This window comes from Bos indicus x Bos taurus, unplaced genomic scaffold, assembly GCF_003369695.1.
Source record: "Bos indicus x Bos taurus breed Angus x Brahman F1 hybrid unplaced genomic scaffold, Bos_hybrid_MaternalHap_v2.0 SuperScaffold_100136, whole genome shotgun sequence".
Lineage (NCBI taxonomy): Eukaryota > Metazoa > Chordata > Mammalia > Artiodactyla > Bovidae > Bos > Bos indicus x Bos taurus.
In genome coordinates this window covers 499,245-521,539 of record NW_020867068.1, presented here as the reverse complement: position 1 = coordinate 521,539, position 22,295 = coordinate 499,245, and the positions used below count along the sequence as shown (strand labels likewise).

General features: G+C 42.1%; 1 protein-coding gene across 1 annotated transcript in view; it reads left to right on the top strand.

Moving 5' to 3' along the window:
* Positions 1–22,295, top strand: part of LOC113888446 (multidrug resistance-associated protein 4-like) — a 392,537-nt gene that overhangs the window by 58,852 nt on the left and 311,390 nt on the right. Inside the window, 2 exon segments of the mRNA XM_027535574.1 lie at positions 16,136–16,225; positions 18,011–18,202. Coding sequence (XP_027391375.1) covers positions 16,136–16,225; positions 18,011–18,202 — 282 coding nt within the window.

Sequence of the window (22,295 nt, the reverse complement as noted above, 5' to 3'; positions counted from 1 at the left end):
CTATCGCAGTGACTGCCCTGCTCTGGATGGAAATAGGAATGTCGTGTCTTGCTGGAATGGCGGTTCTCATTATTCTTCTGCTTTTGCAAAGCTGCTTTGGGATGCTGTTTTCATCACTCCGGTAAGAGAAACACTGGTTTTAAAAATTGATAATCTGTAGGTTTTATTCCTAGCTTTTTAAGGAATCTCTATACCATCTTCCATAGTGGCTGTATCAATTTACATTCCCACCAACAGTGCAAGAGTGTTCCCCTTTCTCCACACCCTCTGCAGCATTTATTGTTTATAGACTTTTTGATGAGGGCCATTCTGAGTTTTGAATTGCATTTCTCTAATAATGAGCAATGTTGAGCATCTTTTCATGTGTTTGTTAGCCATCTGTATGTTTCCTTTGGAGAAAAGTCTGTTTAGGTCTTTCCCCCATGTTTTGATTGGGTTGTTTGTTTTTCTGGTATTGAGTTCTATGAACTGCTTGTATATTTTGGAAATTAATCCTTTGTCAGTTGTTTCATTTGCTATTATTTCTCCCATTTTGAGGGTTGTCTTTTCACCTTGCCTATAGTTTCCTTTGCTGTGCAAAAGCTTTTAAATTTAATCAGGTCCCTCTTGCTTACTTTTGTTTTTATTTCCATTACTCTAGGAGGTGGGTCAGAGAAGATCTTGCTTATATTTATGTCATCTAGTGTTGGGCCTATGTTTTCCTCTAAGAGTTTTTATAGTTTCTGATCTTACATTTAGATCTTTAATCCATTTTGAGTTTATCTTTGTGTATGGTGTTATGACCCAGCAATCCCACTCCTAAACATATATGCTGAGGGAACCAAAATTGAAAAAGACACATGTATCCCATTGTTCATTGCAGCACTATTTACAATAGCTAGAACATGGAAGCAACCTAGATGTCCATCAACAGATGAATGGATAAAGAAGCTGTGGTACATATACACAATGGAATATTACTTAGCCAAAAAAAGGAATACCTTTGAGTCAGTTCTAATAAGGTGGATGAACCTAGAACCTATTATACAGACTGGAGTAAGTCAGAAAGAGAAAGATAAATATCATATTCTAATGCATATATATGGAATCCAGAAAAATGGTACTGAAAAATTTACCTACAGGGCAGCAGTGGAGAAATAGACATAGAGAATACACTCGTGGTCATGGGGAGAGGGGAGGAGAGGGTGAGATGTATGGAGAGAGTAACACGGAAACTTACATTACCATATATAAAATAGATAGCCAACAGGAATTTGCTATATGGCTAAGAAACTCAAACAGGGACTCTGGATCAACCTAGAGGGGTGGAATGGGGAGGGAGATGAGAGGCAAGTTCAAAAGGGAGGGGATATATGTATACCTATGGCTGATTCAGGTTGAGGTTTGATAGAAAACAACAAAATTCTGTAAAACAATTATCCTTCAATAAAAATATAAAAAATTCCATAATATGTAGTTAACATCATAGTTGCTTGATGCTTTTGTTCAAAAACAAGACCAACGCCTTCTCTAGTCTCTTCTTTGTGTGGGTTGTAGACCCTTCAGACTTAGCCAGTGGAGGCTCCAACATTATGCTGAAGGCCTATTTGAAACAGGAACAGTGAAGGCATTCACTGGCTCCTCTTGGCACTGTATCATAATAAGTAGAGTCCTTCAGCAGAATTTGCCCATGTCCAAGTTATTTCAGTTCAGTTCAGTTCAGTTCAATCTCTCAGTCATGTCCGACTCTTTGCGACCCCATGAATCACACAGCATGCCAGGCCTCCCTGTCCATCACCAACTCCCAGAGTTCACTCAGACCCACATCCATCAAGTCAGTGATGCCATCCAGCCATCTCATCCTCTGGCGTCCCCTTCTCCTCCTGCCCCCAATCCCTCCCAGCATCAGAGTCTTTTCCAATGAGTCAACTCTTCACATCAGGTGGCCAAAGTACTGGAGTTTCAGCTTCAGCATCATTTCCTACAAAGAAATCCCAGGGCTGATCTCCTTCTGAATGGACTGGTTGGATCTCCCTGCAGTCCAAGGGACTCTCAAGAGTCTTCTCCAACACCACAGTTCAAAAGCATCAATTCTTCAGTGCTCTGCTTTCTTCACAGTCCAACTCGCACATCCATACATGACCACTGGAAAAACCATAGCCTTGACTAGACGGACCTTTGTTGTCAAAGTAATGTCTCTGCTTTTGAATATGCTATCTAGGTTGGTCATAACTTTCCTTCCAAGGAGTAAGCGTCTTTTAATTTCATGGCTGCAGTCACCATCTGCAGTGATTTTGGAGCCCAAAAAAATAAAGTCTGACACTGTTTCCACTGTTTCCCCATCTATTTCCCATGAATTGATGGGACCAGATGCCATGATCTTCGTTTTCTGAATGTTGAGCTTTAAGCCAACTTTTTCACTCTCCACTTTCACTTTCATCAAGAGGCTTTTTAGTTCCTCTTCACTTTCTGCCATAGGACTTCCCCAGTGGCTCAGATGCTAAACCGTCTGTCTACAGTGCAGGAGACCTGGGTTCAATCCCTGGGTCGGGAAGATTCCCTGGAGAAGGAAATGGCAACCCACTCCAGTGGTCTTGCCTAGAAATTCCTGTGGACAGAGGAGCCTGGTGCAGGCTACTGCCCATGGGATCACAAAGAGTCAGACATGACTGAGCGACTTCACTTTAATTTTGTGCCATTAGGGTGGTGTCGTCTGCATATCTGAGATTATTGATATTTCTCCCGGCTATCTTGATTCCAGCTTGTGGTTCTTCCAGTCCAGCATTTCTCATGATGTACTCTGCATATAAGTTAAATAAGCAGGGTGACAATATACAGCCTTGACGTACTCCTTTTCCTATTTGGAACCAGTCTGTTGTTCCATGTCCAGTTCTAACTGTTTCTTCCTGACCTGCATATAGGTTTCTCAAGAGGCAGGTCAGGTGGTCTGGTATTCCCATCTTTTTCAGAATTTTCCACAGTTTATTGTGATCTACACAGTCAAAGGCTTTGGCATAGTCAATAAAGCAGAAATAGATTTAAATATTGTTAAATAGTGGTAATCTTGTAGGCCCATTTCTCACCACATATATTTTTGTTATGCTTATGTTAGAGCCTTTTCAGGTATTATGTTCATGTTTCCATTAAATTATAAGCACCCCAAGGGCCAGGCTCATCTTCATTGTGTCTTCATGAAGCCCCACATTCACAGCAGCACATGTGATAGAAAAGAGGCTGCTGGTGAAGAGCGTTCTGCTGCTGAGTTAGACTAAAGCAGGTTCCAGAGAGTTGGAGGTGGGTGGTTGTCAGGTGATGGAGATGTTGTGCTATTTGAAGCTCATTGAGTTCTTGTGTGTGTTGTGTGTGTGCAGGTCTGTGCTTGGTGTCTGTCTTTATTTGGAATTTCCTTTCTTGTCTTTGCTGTGGAGAGATTTTCCTTATCCTTCGAGGCCCTCCTCCATTGCTACCAGGTCTCTGAAGCTCTTCTTGTTTTCCTTTCCTGGTGGAATTAAGTTCCATATTTTATGCTCCCCAGAACTTTTCCCCTTTTTTATTACAGCACAAACATTGTCTTCCTGGGTGTCTTTCTGCCTTCCCTACCTGACTGTGACCTCCTTGAGCAGATAGATGGTTTGTATCTGACTCATTTCAGGTCTTCCCTAGCCAAAGCTGCACATTCTCCAAGTTACTTCTTGAAATGGGCTGAATGGTTGACTTCCTAATTGAAGCCTTCTTATCCATCCATGCTTTGAGTAGAATCTGCCTGTGTTCTAAGTGCAAAAGGGCCATAGAGAACCATTTGCTTCCTGGCCACCACCCCTCACCCCCGCCCCCATGCCCACTACTGCTGTTGCTAAGGAAAGCTGGGCTGTGGTCACTAAAGCTCATCTGTCACATCTGTCTCCTCAGGAGTAAGACCGCAGCTCTCACAGACAACAGGATCAGGACCATGAGCGAAGTCATAACTGGCATTAGAACAATAAAAATGAATGCTTGGGAAAAGTCATTTATAGACCTTACTACCAGACTGAGAAGGTAAGTTTATATATATAGACGTCACTCCGTATTTTCATGCTTTATTTCCTATTCTACTGGATGCTTTAGATGTCTTACCAAAGAAGTATTTAAGTTCACCAATACTTACTATTCACTGCATTGTCCACATGTTACAGGAAGGTTAAGGAGAATGGTGGAGACATCATTTAACCTGCTCTTCCATTTACCATATTCTCAAAGGAAAAAATACATATGCTTCTTAGTGGTATAGAAATGAAATTCTAAGTAGTTCTCAATACCTCGAATCTCAATAAGCAATGTCTTTAAGATAGTATTTGAGACAATGACATTCAAATTAAGATTGTAATTTATGTTGATGGCCCATAAATGGGGAGATTATAGAGATTGGTGTACCTATATCGAGCCAAACTATATGAGTCAATATTCTTTTTTCTTAATTACTTTATTTTCTATTGAAGGATAATGCCTTACAGAATTTTGCTGTTTTCTGTCAAGCCTCAACATGAATCAGCCATAGGTATACAAATATCCCTTCCCTTTTGAACCTCCCTCCCATCTCTTTATTCTTCGTTGTGTTTAGTCAGTCTGTATGCAGGTCAGGAAGCAAGTTAGAACTGAACATGGAACAACAGACTGGTTCCAAATAGGAAAAGGAGTATGTCAAGGCTGTATATTGTCACCCTGCTTATTTAACTTATATGCAGAGTACATCATGAGAAACACTGTGCTGGAAGAAGCACAAGCTGGAATCAAGATTGCCGGGAGAAATATCAATAACCTCAGATATGCAGATGACACCACCCTTATAGCTTAAAGTGAAGAGGAACTAAAAAGCCTCTTGAAGAAAGTGAAAGTGGAGAGTGAAAAAATTGGCTTAAAGCTCAACATTCAGAAAATGAAGATCATGGCATCTGGTCCCATCACTTCATGGGAAATAGATGGGGAAACAGTAGAAACAGTGTCAGTCTTTATTTTTTGGGCTCCAAAATCACTGCAGATGGTGACTGCAGCCATGAAATTAAAAGACGCTTACTCCTTGGAAGGAAAGTTATGACCAACTTAGATAGCATATTCAAAAGCAGAGACATTACTTTGACAACAAAGGTCCATCTAGTCAAGGCTATGGTTTTTCCAGTGGTCATGTATGGATGTGAGAGTTGGACTGTGAAGAAGGCTGAGCACTGAAGAATTGATGCTTTTGAACTGTGGTGTTGGAGAAGACTCTTGAGAGTCCCTTGGACTGCAGGGAGATCCAACCAGTCCATTCTGAAGGAGATCAGCCCTGGGATTTCTTTGTAGGAAATGATGCTGAAGCTGAAACTCCAGTACTTTGGCCACCTGATGTGAAGAGTTGACTCATTGGAAAAGACTCTGATGCTAGGAGGGATTGGGGGCAGGAGGAGAAGGGGACGCCAGAGGATGAGATGGCTGGATGGCATCACTAACTCTATGGACATGAGTCTGAGTGAACTCTGGGAGTTGGTGATGGACAGGGAGGCCTGGCATGCTGCGATTCATGGGGTCGCGAAGAGTCAGACACGACTGAGCGACTGAACTGAACTGAACTGATCCAACTCTTTGTGACCCCATGGACTGTAGCTCACCAGGCTCCTCTGTCCATGGAATTTCCCAGCCAGGAATACTGGAGGGGTTGCCATTGCTTTCTCCAGAGGATCTTCCCTACCCAGGGTTTGAACCTGTGTTCCTGCTTTGCAGGTGGATTCTTTACCACTAACTAATTCATGAATTACTATTATTCATTTCAAAAGGAGCTATGAAAATACTGTCCCTTTTGTTTTGTTTCATGTTTGTAGACTATTTTTCCATCTTTTATTTAAACATCTTATGATCATTTCTCTGACTGCACCTTGTCACATCTGACTGCACATTTCTGATCTCCCCCTCCCCCGCCACTGCTGGGAATACACTCCCATGTTCCTTCTTCTCTGGCCTGCTCCAAGCCTGACCGACTCCAACTCATCTTCTCAGGGTCCACGTGTGTGTGACTTGCCCTGACTCCACTGCTCTGGGTTACATGCCTCTGCTCTGAGCTCCCATGGGAGCTGTGCTGACCGTCTCTGTCTATTATCTCCCAATTTTGTGGTTGCTAATTCTCTTCCCCCACAGGTTCATGAGCCCTGGAGGGGACAGGCTGTGTCTTTCTGTGAGGAGCCCGGCACAGGGCTTGTGATTATGAATGTTGAATAAATGTTCAAACCTAGTCTGATTGACCCAAAATGTTTAAAAGTGTGACTTTAATCCCCCCCTTACTTGAAAGAGTGAAGTGATTATGAAGTCTGTGGTCCTGGTGTTTGGGCAGACCCCTGGATGTGGACTATGCTAATGTCTCCATGATGTGAGGGATGGTTTATTTTAATCTGTGTCTACTCCCTAGAAAAGGGCTACTCACACGGGGCACTGAATTCATGTCTTGTATGTTGATGCTTTTTTTAATTCCTATGTCCTACTTTCTTTTCTAGAAAGGAAATTTCCAAGATTCTGAGAAGTTCCTACCTTAGGGGCATGAATTTGGCAACATTTTTCGCTGTGAGCAAAATCATGATTTTTGTCACCTTCATTGCCAATGAGCTCCTTGACAACCTGATCACAGCCAGCCAAGTGTTTGTGGTGGTGACGCTGTTTGAGGCTCTGCGGTTCTCGAGCACCCTCTACTTCCCCATGGCTGTCGAGAAGGTGTCAGAGGCTGTTGTCAGCATCCGAAGAATCAAGGTTTGGTGAAAAATAACTTTTTAAAATTATAGGCAGATTTGACCTAAAATACTTCCTTTATATGGTGTCACTGTGTGCCAGTTAGGTAAGATTCAACTCTTTCAGTGCCAAGCTGGAAGTCTTTCCAAAGTGTACGTGTTTCCCTCTTTTCTTAGGTAAAATGTGTTAAAAGTATAAGATCCATGAATGGGAAAGACTAGAGACTTATTCAAGAAAATTAGAGATACCAAGGGAACATTTCATGCAAAGATGGGCTCAATAAAGGACAGAAATGGTATGGACCTAATAGAAGCAGAAGATATTAAGAAGAGGTGGCAAGAATACACAGAAGAACTGTGCAAAAAAGATCTTCATGACCCAGATAATCACGATGGGGTGGTCACTCACCTAGAGCCAGACATCCTGGAATGCGAAGTCAAGTGGGCTAAGGCCACTTGAAGGAAGCATCACTATGAATAAAGCTAGTGGAGGTGATGGAATTCCAGTTGAGCTATTTCAAATCCTAAAGATGATGCTGTGAAAGTGCTGCACTCAATATGCCAGTAAATTTGGAAAACTCAGCAGTGGCCACAGGACTGGAAAAGGTCAGGTTTCATTCCACTCCCAAAGAAAAGCAATGCCAAAGAATGTTCAAACTACTGCACAATTGCACTCATCTCACAGGCTACTAAAGTAATGCTCAAAATTCTCTAAGCCAGGCTTCAACAGTATGTGAACCTTGAACTTCCACATGTTCATGCTGGTTTTAGAAAAGGAAGAGGAACCAGAGATAAAATTGCCAACATCTGCTGGATCATCAAAGAAGCAAGATAGCTCCAGAAAAAGATCAATTTCTGCTTTATTGACTATGCTAAAGCCTTTGACTGTGTGGATCACAATAAACTGTGGAAAATTCTGAAAGGGATGGGAATACCAGACCATCTGACCTGCCTCCTGAGAAACCTATATGCAGGTCAGGAAGCAACAGTTAGAACTGAACATGGAACAATAGACTGGTTCCAAATAGGAAAAGGAATATGTCAAGGCTATATATTGTCAGCCTGCTTATTTAACTTACACGCAGAGTACATCCTGAATAATGCTGGGCTGGATGAAGCAGAAGCTGGAATCAAGATTTCCAGGAGAAGTATCAATAACCTCAGATATGCAGATGACACCACCCTTATGGCAGAAAGTGAAGAAGAACTAAAGAGCCTCTTGATGAAAGTGAAGGAGAAGAGTGAGAAAGTTGGCTTAAAGATCAACATTCAGAAAACTAAGATCATGGCATCTGGTCCCATCACTTCATGGCAAATAGACAGGGAAACAGTGGAAACAGTGTCAGACTTTATTTTTGGGGGGACTCCAAAATCACTGCAGATGGTGACTCAGCCATGAGATTAAAAGAGGCTTACTCCTTGAAAGGAAAGTTATGACCAATCTAGATAGCATATTAGAAAGCAGGGACATTACTTTGCCAACAAAGTTTCATCTAGTCAAGGCTTTGTTTTTCCAGTAGTCATGTATGGTTGTGAGATTTGGACTGTGAGGAAAGTTGAGCACTGAAGAATAGATTATTTTGAACTGTGGTGTTGAAGGCTCTTGAGAGTCCCTTGTATACCTAGAAGATCCAACAAGTCCATCCTAAAGGAGATCAGTTCTGAGTCTTCATTGGAAGGACTGATGTTGAAGCTGAAACTCCAATACTTTGGGCACCTGATGTGAAGAGCTGACTCATTTGAAAAGACCCTGCTGCTGGGAAAGATTGAAGGCGGGAGGAGAAGGGGATGACAGAGAACAAGCTGGTTGGATGGCATCACCGACTCCATGAACATGGGTTTGGGTAAACTCTGGGAGTTGTTGATGGACAGGGAAGCCTGGTGTTTTGCAGTCCATGGGGTCACAAAGAGTCGGACATGACTGAGCGACTGAACTGAACTGAAGATCCGTGCTCATTTAGCAGTAGTAGTATTAGTAGCAGCAACACAGGCCTTTGCCATGCAGTGATAGCTGCAGGATGATTCAAATGTCTAAAAGCAGGAGATGCAAACAAATTGCATCTCTTGTGCTGACTGGAATGTCTAGGCAGTGACTGGGCACAGTCCTGGGGTGACTTGGATTCCTCTCTGGTCTGGGAGGGGAGGAACTTGCTGAGAAGTCCCTGTTCCCTGGGCAGGAAACATGGCCTCAGATTCACTTAGTTCTCTGTGTTTAAAAGTGGATTTTTTCCACCAAAGATGTTTTATTGTTGATTTCTGATCTCTGCATTTTTGTTTCTGTTCTTCTTTTACTTCGTGTCTAAGCCTCTCTCTAGCTGCCTTCATCTTTTCAAATGTGTGATTCCCACCATGCCTGTTGTCTCCTTTTTTAAACTAACTGTCCCTAAATAGTCAGGGGTATGGATCTGAGAGTTGGACTGTGAAGCAAGCTGAGTGCCGAAGAATTGATGCTTTTGAACTCTGGTGTTGGAGCAGACTCTTGAGAGTCCCTTGGACTGCAAGGAGATCCAACCAGTCCATTCTAAAAGAGATTAGTCCTGGGTGTTCTTTGGAAGGACTGATGCTAAAGCTGAAACTCCAATACTTTGCCTACCTCATGTGAAGAGTTGACTCATTGGAAAAGACCCTGATGCTGGGAGGGATTGGGGGCAGGAGGAGAAGGGGATGACAGAGAATGAGATGGCTGGATGGCATCACTGACTCGATGGACATGAGTTTGGGTGAACTCTGGGAGTTGGTGATGGACAGCGAGGCCTGGCATGCTGCAATTCATGGGGTCACAAAGAGTCGGACAGGACTGAATGACTGAACTGAACTGAAATAATTTTTATCATGAAAACAAGGGCCTTGCACACAGTAGGGGCTCAATTATTTCTATTTAAAATGAAGATTCAATTGTCTCTGTGAAAATGGATGATTTACTATGACCTCATCAGCCGAAGAAGTCTATTTTTCTCTAAGTGATGAAGGCAGACCCATGGTCTTGGCACTGAATGACTCCCATAGGATTGTGAAAGATTTTAACTTCAAAGCGCTAAAAGTTTTCAGTGACTTTTGCATCCAGTAAAATGTGTCCCTGAGGTTATGTTATTCACAGAGCAGCTTTAGGTTTTCCATTACCACCACTGGGAAGTCAGTCTTTTTGGCTTCAGTTCTGATGTGGATACTTTCCTGCATAACCTGTTCTGGGTCTGCACTTCATGGCTCTAATGGCCATTTAATTTCAGCTTTTTCATCAGAGTGAGTCCTGGAGAAAAATCCCGCTAGCACTTCAGGCACCTTTTTTGTTTGGACGTGGGAATTTCTGTTTTAATGTACACACATTGAGTGTTGATGTCTTGGTGACACACTTACGCTGACATTGTATCTGATTCTGTGTAGACAAGGTATATAACATATACATTACTCTCCATGGCCCTTGGTCTTTTTAATCAATAGAAATTGATATATGCCAGATGAGAAATTCAAGCAAGGCTTTTTGAGGCTTATGCTGCATCACAAAGTATGAAAACAAAAAACTGATGCCCCGTTGACTCTTTGAGAAGGGCGGGCTGGTTCCTTAAGAGGGGTGAGGGTAGGGAAGATTTGGTGGTTTGAGCCAGAGGGGTGACTTAAGTGGTTTGCCCACTGTCTTGTAGGTGCCGTGTGCCAAGATCACACACAGTTCCCTGCGTTTGCTCCCGGCAGCTCAAAAATGGCAGTTGGCTTATGGGGTTTTTATATCTTATTGTTCGTAATTGCCTTTGCGTGTGTGCAGTTATGTTTAGTCCCTTACAATTTCTTTGTATTTTGTTGCTCAAGGAGATGTTTGTCCAGGTGCAAGCGCTCCCATAAAGGACCCTGGGTCCCAGCCTCTCTCATAACACTCGTAACATTTTTCTCGTTGCTATGTTAGCTTTGACTATGTAAGGCTGTAGCCATGCTACAGTGGTTGGACTGATTTGAACAACCATACAATCTGATTGTGTAAGACTCAGTCTTAGCTAGAGTTGGGACTATATAAGTGCATAAATGACATAGTGTCTCCCCTCTATGTAACTTAATATTCCTCTGGGGATTCAGAGGTAGGGAGGGCAGTACCAGCTGGGGATGTGCTGAGATGGTTCCCAGTAAGGTTAGTATTTGAGATGGGCCAGAAGGAAAGATGGGGTCAGGACTCAGGGTGTCTGAGTAGAGGTCACCTGGGGAGTGTGGACTTTGGTGCTGGGCAGTCACTGGGGGCGTTAAGTGTGGTGGACACTCTCGGAGGTGCTGTAGAGAGATCAGGAAGGAGTGTTGTGTTTGGGGTCAGTTTGCTGGTGTTGGGGAAATCTCGGCAAGGAATCAGAAAAAGAAAAGTATCAATGTTTGAAATGATTAATTAGTGAGTGAGATTCTGAAATTATATTGTTTTGAGAGGAAAGAAGAATTGGGAAAGAGATAAGCTGTGGTAGAACAGATGAGAGCTCCCACATGGCTGAGGATGGGAGAAGTGGTGTGGAGAGAGGACTTGGGCTGCAGTGGTTGAGAGCCTGCAGAGAAGTCCTTAGACCACTGCCTGTTCATCTTGCCTCCTGCTGGACATGGGCTTGGTGTGGACAGAAGTAGCTTTGCCTAGTATTAGGTTCTCTGTGAGCCTGGATGAGAGGAGGAGGGAATGAGAGGATCAAGTCTCCCGCCAGCTGGTCTTTGAGAGAAATGCAAGGATCCTGTCTTGCTTTTCCTGCACAAGGGTTTTCATGTTCAGTTTTTACCAGTTTTTCTTTTGAAGTAGAAGTTTTGCAATCACATTTATGGCTCTGAGGCATGATAGACGGGGTGTCAAGGACTTGAAGAGTCTTTATGTTGTTTAAGGTAGTAGATTACTATTTGTGTGTTGTTTTCTTTCTCAAACATCCTGACATGCTTGTTTCAGTTGACCCTTTGTTGGTAAGAATTCAGTTTGCCTGTGGGTGCCAGAGTTACCCATTTAAAGCTGATTACACAGGTCATGTGTTTTTCTCTCATGCAAGAATCCTTATAAAGTTCTGTATGAGATTCCTGCTGCTACCATTACAAATTACCACAAACCAGGTGGGCTGAAACCACAGGAATGTATTGTTTAACCATCCTGGAGGCTAGAAGTCTGAAACCAAGATGTCAGGAGGGTCAGAATCCCTCTGAATTAGATAAGGGAGCATCCTTTCTTGCCTCTGTTAGCTTTGAGTGGTTACAGACAAATCTTGGCATTCCTTCACTTGTAAATGCCATCATTCTAGCCTCTGTCTCCATCATCAGGTAGCTTTTGTGTGTGTGTGTGTTTGTGTATATCTGTCTCAGCATCTCTCTTAAGGACACTGATCATATTGGATTCAGAGCCCACCCTACTCCACTGTGATCTTACCTTAATTGATTACATCTACAACAACTGAATTTCCAAATAAAGTCACATTTTCAGGTAGTTGGGATTAGGACTTCAGCATATCTTTTTTTGTGGGGATATAATTTACCTGATAACAAGTCCCAAGGCTAGTGTGATTCTCCATGGTGTTAGGGACCCAGACTCTTTCTTGTTACTTCACCGCATGTGACCTTGATCCAGCTGGCAGCCTCCAAGGCCCGGGTTTTAGGGTAGAGGAAGGTCCTGGTTATTGTTGGTTTCCACTGACCTGGCTTTAGTCACATGGCTACATCTATCTGCTGCAGAGGCTGGAGACAGAGGGCCTCTTTCAGGCTGCCATGTGTCAGCTAAAATCCAGGGTTTGTTAACCACCAAAGAATGAGAGCAGATTTTGAGCACAGCCAGTAGTCTCTGCAACATGTTCACAGTTTTGGGGACCTTGAAGAATGGGAATGGTATGAATTGTTTGTTCAGTATCTTTACCACTCTAGCTTTTCTCTTAGAATTATGTTAAGGATTTGCAAGGCAAGAGGGAGTTTTCTTGTGTGTGTTTGTCCTATGTGAGACTTCCCTGGTGGCTCAGACCGTAAAGTGTCTGCTTACAATGGAGGAGACCTGGGTTCAATTCCTGGGTCAGGAAGATCTCCTAGAGAAGGAAATGGCAACCCACTCCAGTATTCTTGCCTGGAATATCCCATGGACAGAGGACCTTGGTAGGCTACAGTCCATGGGGTCGCAAAGAGTCGGATACGACTGAATGACTTCACTTACTTTCACTTGTCCTGTGTAGCAGTTCATAGAACTTTGTTTTGTTCAGCTACATTGCATCAATTAGCTGCTAAGTAGTGTAGAGGATAAGAAGTGGTAGGTGCAGCCATTCCTGCTGTGGAGGAGAGAGGACATTGACTAAGGAGAAGAGACAGTGATTGTGAAAAGATGCTGGTAAAATATTTTTTAAGGTGTAGAAACTTAAGAGCATTTTCTTTTTAGAATGATGACTTAAGTGATAGTTAATGACAAGCAGTGATATGGATTTGATGCACATGAGGGGGAAAGCAGAGTGTACAGGGTTTGCACTCAGAGTCTCTGTCATTGGTCTTGTGTTCCCAGCCTGTCCTGTGCCACCTGCTTCCTGACAGCCTGGGAAGGGCCTTCCTCTCTGTGTTCCTAGCAGTGTCGCATGGTGCTTGGCACCTGGTGGGATTCAGTTAATACTTATGAAATAATTTCCTACTAGCTCACCTGTTCACTGTTGGTAACACAGAAGTAAAACAATAGAAATGTCCAGGTTCTAAATGCGTTGGAGTTTGAAGCCATATTTTCTTCTTAGAAAGGAACCAGCACACTTGTTGAGAAAGTAGCAAAGATAGCCTCATGGCCTGGAATTCTTTATTATCTGTTTTATACATGCATGCTCTCACATACACACATACACATACACTATATATACATATATATATATATGCTATATTATATATATATGCTATACTGTATTATATACTTAGATGTATACATACTATAATAATAGTATATTACATACTATATACTATTTCTCAGGTGAACCAAGACCTAATAAAATACAGCTATAAAATGATAGGTAGGCTGTATAAAATTTTTATTGCAAATTTCAGAGAAGCAATTGTTTTTTTGTGTGTGCTTTGTTCTTGCAGTATAAACAATATATGTTTTGCCTTTTTCTGTAGAACTTTCTGTTACTTGATGAGACGTCACAGTGCTACCCTCAGCTGCCATCAGATGGTAGAACGATCGTGGATGTGCAGGCATTTACTGCTTTTGGGGAAAAGGTAAGAATCCTTTCATTCCAAAATCGTGACTGCTAAAAGACAACTGTGATATAGATTTATTGGAGAATTTTGAGATTTTACACATACTGTAAAATATGACTTTCTTATTTACTGAGAATATGTTATAAAAATTCTCGGAATCAGGAATAAGGTTTACAATGAATGGAGGTTAAGTGTAAAATCAGCCTGAGGCATTTGACATGTTGCTTTTTTTCTCATTTTCAAGAGAGCTTTCAATGTATTAGCATGTGTTGAGCTTAAAGTATGTAAATTCTTCTTTTAATTTTTAGTTCATTTTTCATTATGTTTTATTACAGAGTATTAAATATAATTCCCTGTGCTATACAATAGGATCACCATAAACAAAAGATATAGAACATAAATACATCTTTTCTTGAAAAGTGAAAGTTGCTCAGTTGTGTCTGACTCTTTGTGACCCCATGGACTATACGGTTCATGAAAATCTCTAGGGCAGAGTACTGGAGTCGGTAGCCTTTCCCTTCTCCAGGGATCTTCCCAACCCATGGATCGAACCTAGGTCTCCCACATTGCAGGCAGATTCTTTACCAGCTGAGCCAGAAAACCCAGATCTAATATTCTAGGCTGAAGTGTGAAGTGTCAGTCGCTTCAGCTGTGCCTTAGTCCTTGTGACCCCATGGAGTATAGCCCACCAGGCGCCTCTGTCCATGGGAATGGACACCTACTTCAGTATTTCTGTTGTTGTTGCTGTTGTTCAGTAGCTCAGTAGTGTCCAGCTCTTTGCAACTCCAAGAACTGCAGCATGCCAAACTTCCCTGTCCTTCACCATTTTCCCGGAGCTTGTTCAAACTTAGGTCCATCGAGTCAGTGATAACATCCAACCATCCCATCCTCCGTCATCCCATTCTCCTCCTACTTTCAATCTTCCCCAGCATCAGGGTCTTTTCCAATGAGTCAGCTCTTTGCATCAGGTGGACAAAATATTGGAGCTTCAGCTTCAGCATCATTCCTTCCAATGAATATTCAAGATTGATTTCCTTTAGGATTGACTGGTTTGATATTCTTGCTGTCCAAGGAACTCTCAAGAGTCTTCTCCAACACCACAGTTTAAAAAGATCAATTCTTCTGCACTCAGCCTTCTTTATGGTCCAATTCTCACATCCATACATGACTACTGGAACAACCATAGCTTTAACTATATGGACCTTTGTTGGCAAAGTAATGTCTCTGCCTTTTAATACACAGTTTAGGTTTATCATATCTTTTCTTCCAAGCAGCAAGCATTTTTAATTTCATGGCTGCAGTCACTGTCTGAAGTGATTTTGCAGCACAAGAAAATAAAATCTGCCACTGTTTCCACTTCCTCCCTTTCTATTTGCCATGAAGTGATGAAACCAGATTCCATGATCTTAGATTTGAGAATGTTGAATTTTAAGCCAGCTTTTTCACTCTCCTCTTTCACCTTCATCAAGAGGCTCTTTAGTTCCTCTTCACTTTCTGCCATTAGAGTGGTATCACCTGCGTGTTTGAGATTGTTGATATTCTGCCAGAATTCTAGATTCCATTTTGTGTTTCATCTGGCCTGGCATTTTGCATCATGTAGTCTGCATAAAAGTTAAATTAGTAGGGTGACAATATACAGCCCTGACGTACTCCTTTCCCAATTTGGAACCAGTCTGTTATTTGTCTCGTCCTAACTGTTTCCTCTTGACTTGCATACAGGTTTCTCAGGTGACAGGTAACATGATCTGGTATTCTCATCTGTTTATAAATTTTCCACAGCTTGTTGTGATCCACACAGTCAAAGGCTTTAGCATAGTCAATGAAACAGAAGCAGATATTCTCTGGAGTTCTCTTGATTTTTCTGTGATCCAACAAATGTCAGCAATTTGATCTCTGGTTCCTCTGTCTTCTCTAAATCCAGGTTACACATCTAGAAGTTCTCTGTTCATGTACTGCTGAAGCCTAGGTTGAAGGATTTTGAACATTACTTTGCTAGCACGTGAAATGAGTGCAATTGTGTGGTAGTTGGAACGTTCCTCTGTCCGTATGGGAATCTAGTCAAAGAAGGAACCTTCCTAAAGTTAGCTAAAGCTGCCTCAGATCCGCAAAGAGATAAGATTTGATGAAGAGACCTCCAGGACACAATATCTTAAAACAGGAAAGAGAAAAATGTGGGTTATATTTTGCATATCAGTTATGTTGACTATTGTTATCTTTTCCCCTTTGTAAAACAATTTGTGTTACTTTATTAAAATGGGTACATTTTTATAAACTTTAATTTGTAGGCATCAGAGACCCCAACCCTACAAGGCCTTTCCTTTACTGTCAGACCTGGTGAACTGTTAGCTGTGATTGGACCTGTGGGTGCAGGAAAGGTAAGCTGTGATGCCTTTGTCAGCTTGATGCAACTCCACAGCCCCTGTTCAATCCTCAGAGTGGAGCCCAGAGCCGAGTATGACTCAGTTTGAATTGAGTGTGTCTAGAACAGTGTTTCTCTAGTGTTTCCATGAAATACTCATTTTACAAGAAGGTTCTGTGGCAAATAAATCAGGATAAATGCACATTGTCTTTTCCTTCTTTGTGCTTCACATGGCCCAGTTGCAAATTGCTTGTGGGGAATTTGGACATCTCAGTGAAGGAAACTGTTTATGTGACAGCTGTTCAGCATGGACAGAGACAATGAGGACTCCTTTTCATCTTGTGGCCCCTCCGGGAAGTCTGGAGGTCATAAAAATCTTCCCGGAAACTTTGAGTATTTCCTCCTGTGACTTGATGTGATCTTGTCGGTGCACGTGGAGTGAATGTGCAGCCACGTGCTGGAGATAAAGATACAGACGGAGCAAGACCCCAGCTCTCTGCCTTTCAGAGTCAACCAGGTTCTGGGGTGAGACAGGCATGCAGACATATTATTTCAGCCCAGTGTCGTGAGCGCTCTGATGGTGTGGATACATACCACGTCTGTGTGATGTTGAAGATCTGAAGGAAATGTGCACATGCACAACAAACAACAAAACAACAAAAAACAGCAAACAAACAACAAAATACAGAAATCTACATGTGGGATGTGGGGTTCCCTGCTGGCTCAGTGGTATAAGAGTCCACCTGCCAATGCAGAAGACACAGGTTTGATCCCTGGTCTGGGAAGATCCACATGTGGAGCAACTAAGCCCGTGCACCACAACTATTGGGTCTGTGCTCTGGAGCCTGGGAGCTGCAACTGCTGAGCCCATGGGCTGCAGCTGCTGAAGCCTGCCCACTAGAGCCTGTGCTCCTTAACAAGAAAACCCATGCACTGCAATGAAGGCCCAGTGCAAACAAAAATAAATAAAATTAGAATTGTGGTACAGCAGAAACCAATACAACATTGTAAAAGATAAATGAAAAATAAATAAAAGAACTCAAGATAAATAAAATTATTTTTAAAAATGTGGGAGTGTGTACATGAAAGGGTGCTGATTTCCTCTGTGATAGACTTTTGCTCTGCAGACACAGCCCACTTCAGAGTTCTTTCAGTTAATCATCTTTTGATATATTCTTCACACATAGCTTTTTAAGAACAAGTGTTTGTCAAGTAAAAGATACCCAGATGCAGGAGCAACTAAATTAAACATCAGATATAGAAAATACACATCCTGCTGGGCTGCTCTGTTAGAGAATGATGTTAACATTCTTAATTACTCTTTCCTGAGTAGAACTTCATTTGAAGGATACTTGGGCAGAGTAGATTGTTTATACTGTGGTTATACTATATTCCCTGGTGGCTCAGATGGTAAAGTCTGCCTGCAGTGTGGGAGACCCAGTTTCGATCCCTGGGTTGGGAAGATCCCCTGGAGAAGGAAATGGCAGCCCACTCCAGTATTGTAACCTGGAAAATCCCATGGACAGAGTAGTCTGGTAGGCTACAGTCCATGGGGTCACAAAGAGTTGGACATGACTAAGCGACTTCACTATACTATTAATATATTCCTTATCAGTCATTGTTTTCTTTGACCATTTGGGTTATTTTCTTTTTTTGAATCAACTGCGAGGGCTGTACTTTATCCTGTTGAAGGAAAAGGTTCTATCCTGTATCAAGCACCAGGGTGGGGTCGGCTGCACTGCGGGGTGTGTTCCGCCCTGAGTGCTGCCTGTTCACATGTGTGTGTTGCCGTCTGTTTCAGTCGTCACTGTTACGTGCTCTGCTGGGGGAGCTGCCCCGGAGCCAGGGGCAGGTCCACGTGCACGGGAGGGTCGCGTATGTGCCTCAGCAGCCCTGGGAGTTTCCAGGAACTGTGAAGAGTAATATTTTATTTGGGAAGAAATATGAAAAAGAACGATATGAAAAAGTAATAGAGGCTTGTGCTTTGAAAAAGGTGAGTAATGACGTTTGAGTTGCGTTTACTTGAATTTCAAATAATGATAGTGTTGATTTTAAACTACAAGGTTTGTCAAAAGTTCTTTTTAACAAAATGGAAAGATTTTTGAATGTTGCTTAATTTTTAAAGTTGGTCTTCTGGGTTTTTATGCAGGCATATTTACATATGCTGTCCTTTTAATGTTTATGGGATAATGACACTTACAGAATACCTTTGGTGGGGGGGTTTGGGGTGGGGCGGGGATTGTTTCATTCTGTGAAGTTTCATTAGCTTTTAACTTTTTTAATGGAAAGCTATAAAAATTTACAAAAAGAGAGAGCACAGTGTAATGAACCCTTCATGTACCACCCCCAGCTTCAGCCAGAATCAGCTGGTGGCCAGTCTCGCTGCATCTCTACCCCTGCCCTCTGCCAGCCCCACCCCCACCCCAGAGTATTGTGGAGCAGATCCTAGACCTCAGATTAGTTCATCTGTAAATACTTCATTAGTTTTCTCTAAAAGATAGTAAAGACTTTGGGGCAAAAATATCACTATATTTCACCTGAAAAAATATATTTCACCTGAATATCATCAATCTGCTAGTCTGTGTTTTCATGTTTTTGATTATCTCACTGAGAAATCTCCTTCACCACTGTTTGAACCCACATAAGGTCTGCCCTGTACTTAGCTGATGCTTTCTTGTTCCCTTTCAGTCTGTGAGTGTCTCTCTCCACTTCATTTTTGACTTGTAATTTATCATTTAAGGAAACTGGAATGGTTAAACATTTCTTTTTAATACTGCATCATTTCACTGAGGGAGATTATTTTCAGAAATGGCATTGCGTTTCACGGAAATGATGAGATGAAAGGTTTAACTGTATGTTGGGATTTAAATAAGATTAGTGAATAAACGATGAGAACTAAACTGATAGGAGAATACAATTTGGCAAAAAGAAAGGGAAAAAAGTAAATAACGTTAAATACTGTGTTACTCTCTTGGGTTATAAAAGTCAGTGAATAATAGTGTTAAAGGGCTCCCCACCACCCCCACCCCTGGGTTCTGTTCAATGCAGTCTGGAATTCCAGTGTTCTCTTGTACTGTGAGGAAAAGGCAGAGACAGATCTTCAAAGGTGTGGTGGTGAAGACTCCAAACCTGCTTTGTGAGGAAATGGTAATTCTCCTCAAAAAATTACTTGAACATCATAGGTTTTATCAGGTGAGCGTGTGCGTGCTAAGTCACTTCAGTTGTGTCCGACTCTGCGGCCCTATGGACTGTAGCCTGACAGGCTTATCTATCCATGGGATTCTCTAGGCAAGAATACTGGGTTGGGTTGCCATGCCCTCCTGCAGGGGATTTTCCTGACCTAGGGGTCAAACCCTCGTCTCTTATGTCTCCAGCATTGCCAGGTGGATTCTTTACCACTAGTGCCAGCTAGGAAGCCCTGTATCAAGTAAGTAGCATTTTACAATGATATGAACAGACAGAATTGCTTGTTTAATGGGCTTGTTTCTTTATTCTGTGTTCTTGTTCATGGGTGATTGTGCGTTTGCAGAAATGATGTTAAATTAGCAGGAATGAGCTAGAGTTTTATTAAATGGTGTAGATTCCATGTAAGAAAAGAAGGGACAGCAAATGTAGAAGAGTGAGAACAGTAGCTCCCATTTATTAAGAGTCCATGTGCAAAGCCTTTTTGTCTTTCACACGTGCACATGCACACAGATAATTTAGATTTATGAGTTATTCATTCTTTATGAGTGTCTTCAATACTCCCTTCTTCACTTTATAGTTAGTATAACTGAGGCCTGGAGCAATGAGACACCTCATCTCTACATTTGCAGCTCAAGTTCAGATCCCAGGGAGCTGATGCTTTGCCACAGCCGCGTGGGGTGACTGGACCAGTAACACGGGCAGTGTTCTGGGGCTTTACCCTCCCTGGGGCAAGTGTGCAACACAGACTCTGGTGGGAAGGGGACCTGCAGGACTGGGCTGCACAGTGATTCTTCTGTATGGGATGTGACATTTCTATAAACATGGACTGCTCTCCTGTTCTTGTGCGTAGTTGGGACATGGAGTTTGGGCCTCTCATGCCCATCCCATCCTTGGCAGGAAGGGAGGCCCAGAGTGGAGAAGTAGCGGAAAGGAGAGTTCTGGCCCCAGCTTCATCACTTGCCTGCTGTCACTCTGGACATGTCCTGTTACCTGCCTGGACCTCTGATGTTTCTGCAGCAAAATGAGAACATTGGGTCAGAGGGTTTCCAGGAGGTTTTGTTGCTGCTCTGAAATGTCATGTATGACTCCAGTTAATAAGAGGTCAGAAAGGTCTTTATGATACCTGAGAACTACCTAGTAAGTTAAGAGAGCCTCTGGCTGTCTCCTTTTGGATTCCAGGTATCAGAGGATGGTCATAAGGCAATCACAGAAAATAGTAGCGTCCTGGAATTTAGTCTGGCCTGTAGACACAGAGATAGCATGTGTGGTAGAAAAGGCTTGGCCAGGCTTCCCTCATAGCTCAGTTGGTAAAGAATCTACCTGCAATGCAGGAGACCCCAGTTCAATTCCTAGGTCGGGAAGGTCTGCTGGAGAAGGGATAGGCTACCCATTCCAGTATTCTTGGGCTTCCTTGTGGCTCAGCTGGTAAAGAATCCACCTGCAATGTGGGAGATTCAGTTCGAGCCCTGGTTTGGGAAGATGCCCTGGAGAAGGGAAAGGCTACCTACTCCAGTATTGTGGCCTGGAGATTTCCATGGACTATAGTCCATGGGGTTGAAAAGAGTCAGACAAGACTGAGCGACTTTCACTTTCACTTTGGAGAGAACCAGTCCTGGGTAGTAACTCCAGATATTTGTCTCAGTTTCCATTCTTATTAAATGGGGGGAGGGTTGGGGTTACTGTAAAGACTACAGAAAATGCCTGTGAAATGTAAACAAACCAGAGTTTCAATTAATGGTTGCTATCGGTATCATTCTAACCTTTTCCTCTCCATCCATTTATCCATCCATATAAATATAACAAAGATTTCTCCTTACCCCTACATCCCCCACATCCTGGAGGAAAAGCCATAAAAATGCAACATTTATTTTTTTAAAAATATTTATTTAAATTGGAGGATAATTATAATATTGTGATGATTTTTGCCATAGATCAACATGTATCGGCCATGGGTATACATGTGTCCCCCTATCCTGAACCCCTGTCCTACCTCCCTACCCACCCTATCCCACTGGATTGCCCCAGATTACTGGCTTTGGGTGCCCTGCTTCATGCATGAAACTTGCACTGGTCGTCTATTTTACTTATGGTACTGTACATGTTTCAATGCTATTCTCTCAAATTATCCCACCATCACCTTCTCACCTGAGTCCAAAAGTCTGTTCTTTATATCTGTGTCTCCTTTGCTGCCCTGCGTGTAGGATCTTCATCACTGTCTTTCTAAAAGCAACATTTTTATATAACATATGTTAGTAGCAACTGGATGTATTATACTAGAACTTATTGAAGTAACTATTTAAGTTCATTGAGCTGAAAATTTTTCTGTAACAAAACAGGGAGACGTGAAGTAATCAGATTGCAATGTTGATTCAGGCTAATGACATCAACTCCAAGGTCTAGGAGTCAGAAGGTTCAGGAATTGAGTTTCAATCATTCTATTGACCAGATGTTTGGTTTTGGTTTTTTTGATCCTTACAAGCCTGTTTCTTCATCTGTAAAATGGAGAAAACTATCAACCTCATGAGGTTTTTTTTGAGGATGAAATGTGGTCGTCATTTTAAAGCACCTGATTGCTAGGGACCTAACAAGTACTCTGTAAATGAGTTTTAAAATAAATTAATTCTTAATTATAAGCTCATCCAGATTCTGGAAAATTATATCTATAAAATGTGACATGTAAGAAAGAAGTATTTAACTTCTTATGGAAGAGTATTTAGCTTCCATTATTCAAGTTGATATTTCTATCAGTGCTCTACACATAGTACATTATGTAAGTCAACAATAACAATATCCTGTCACCCAGTATAGTATGTAACATTTGTTACATGTTATCCTTAAGCCATTTGAAAATGTTTAGTGAACATGTATTTAAAGGTATCAAATTGATAAATTCTAGTTTA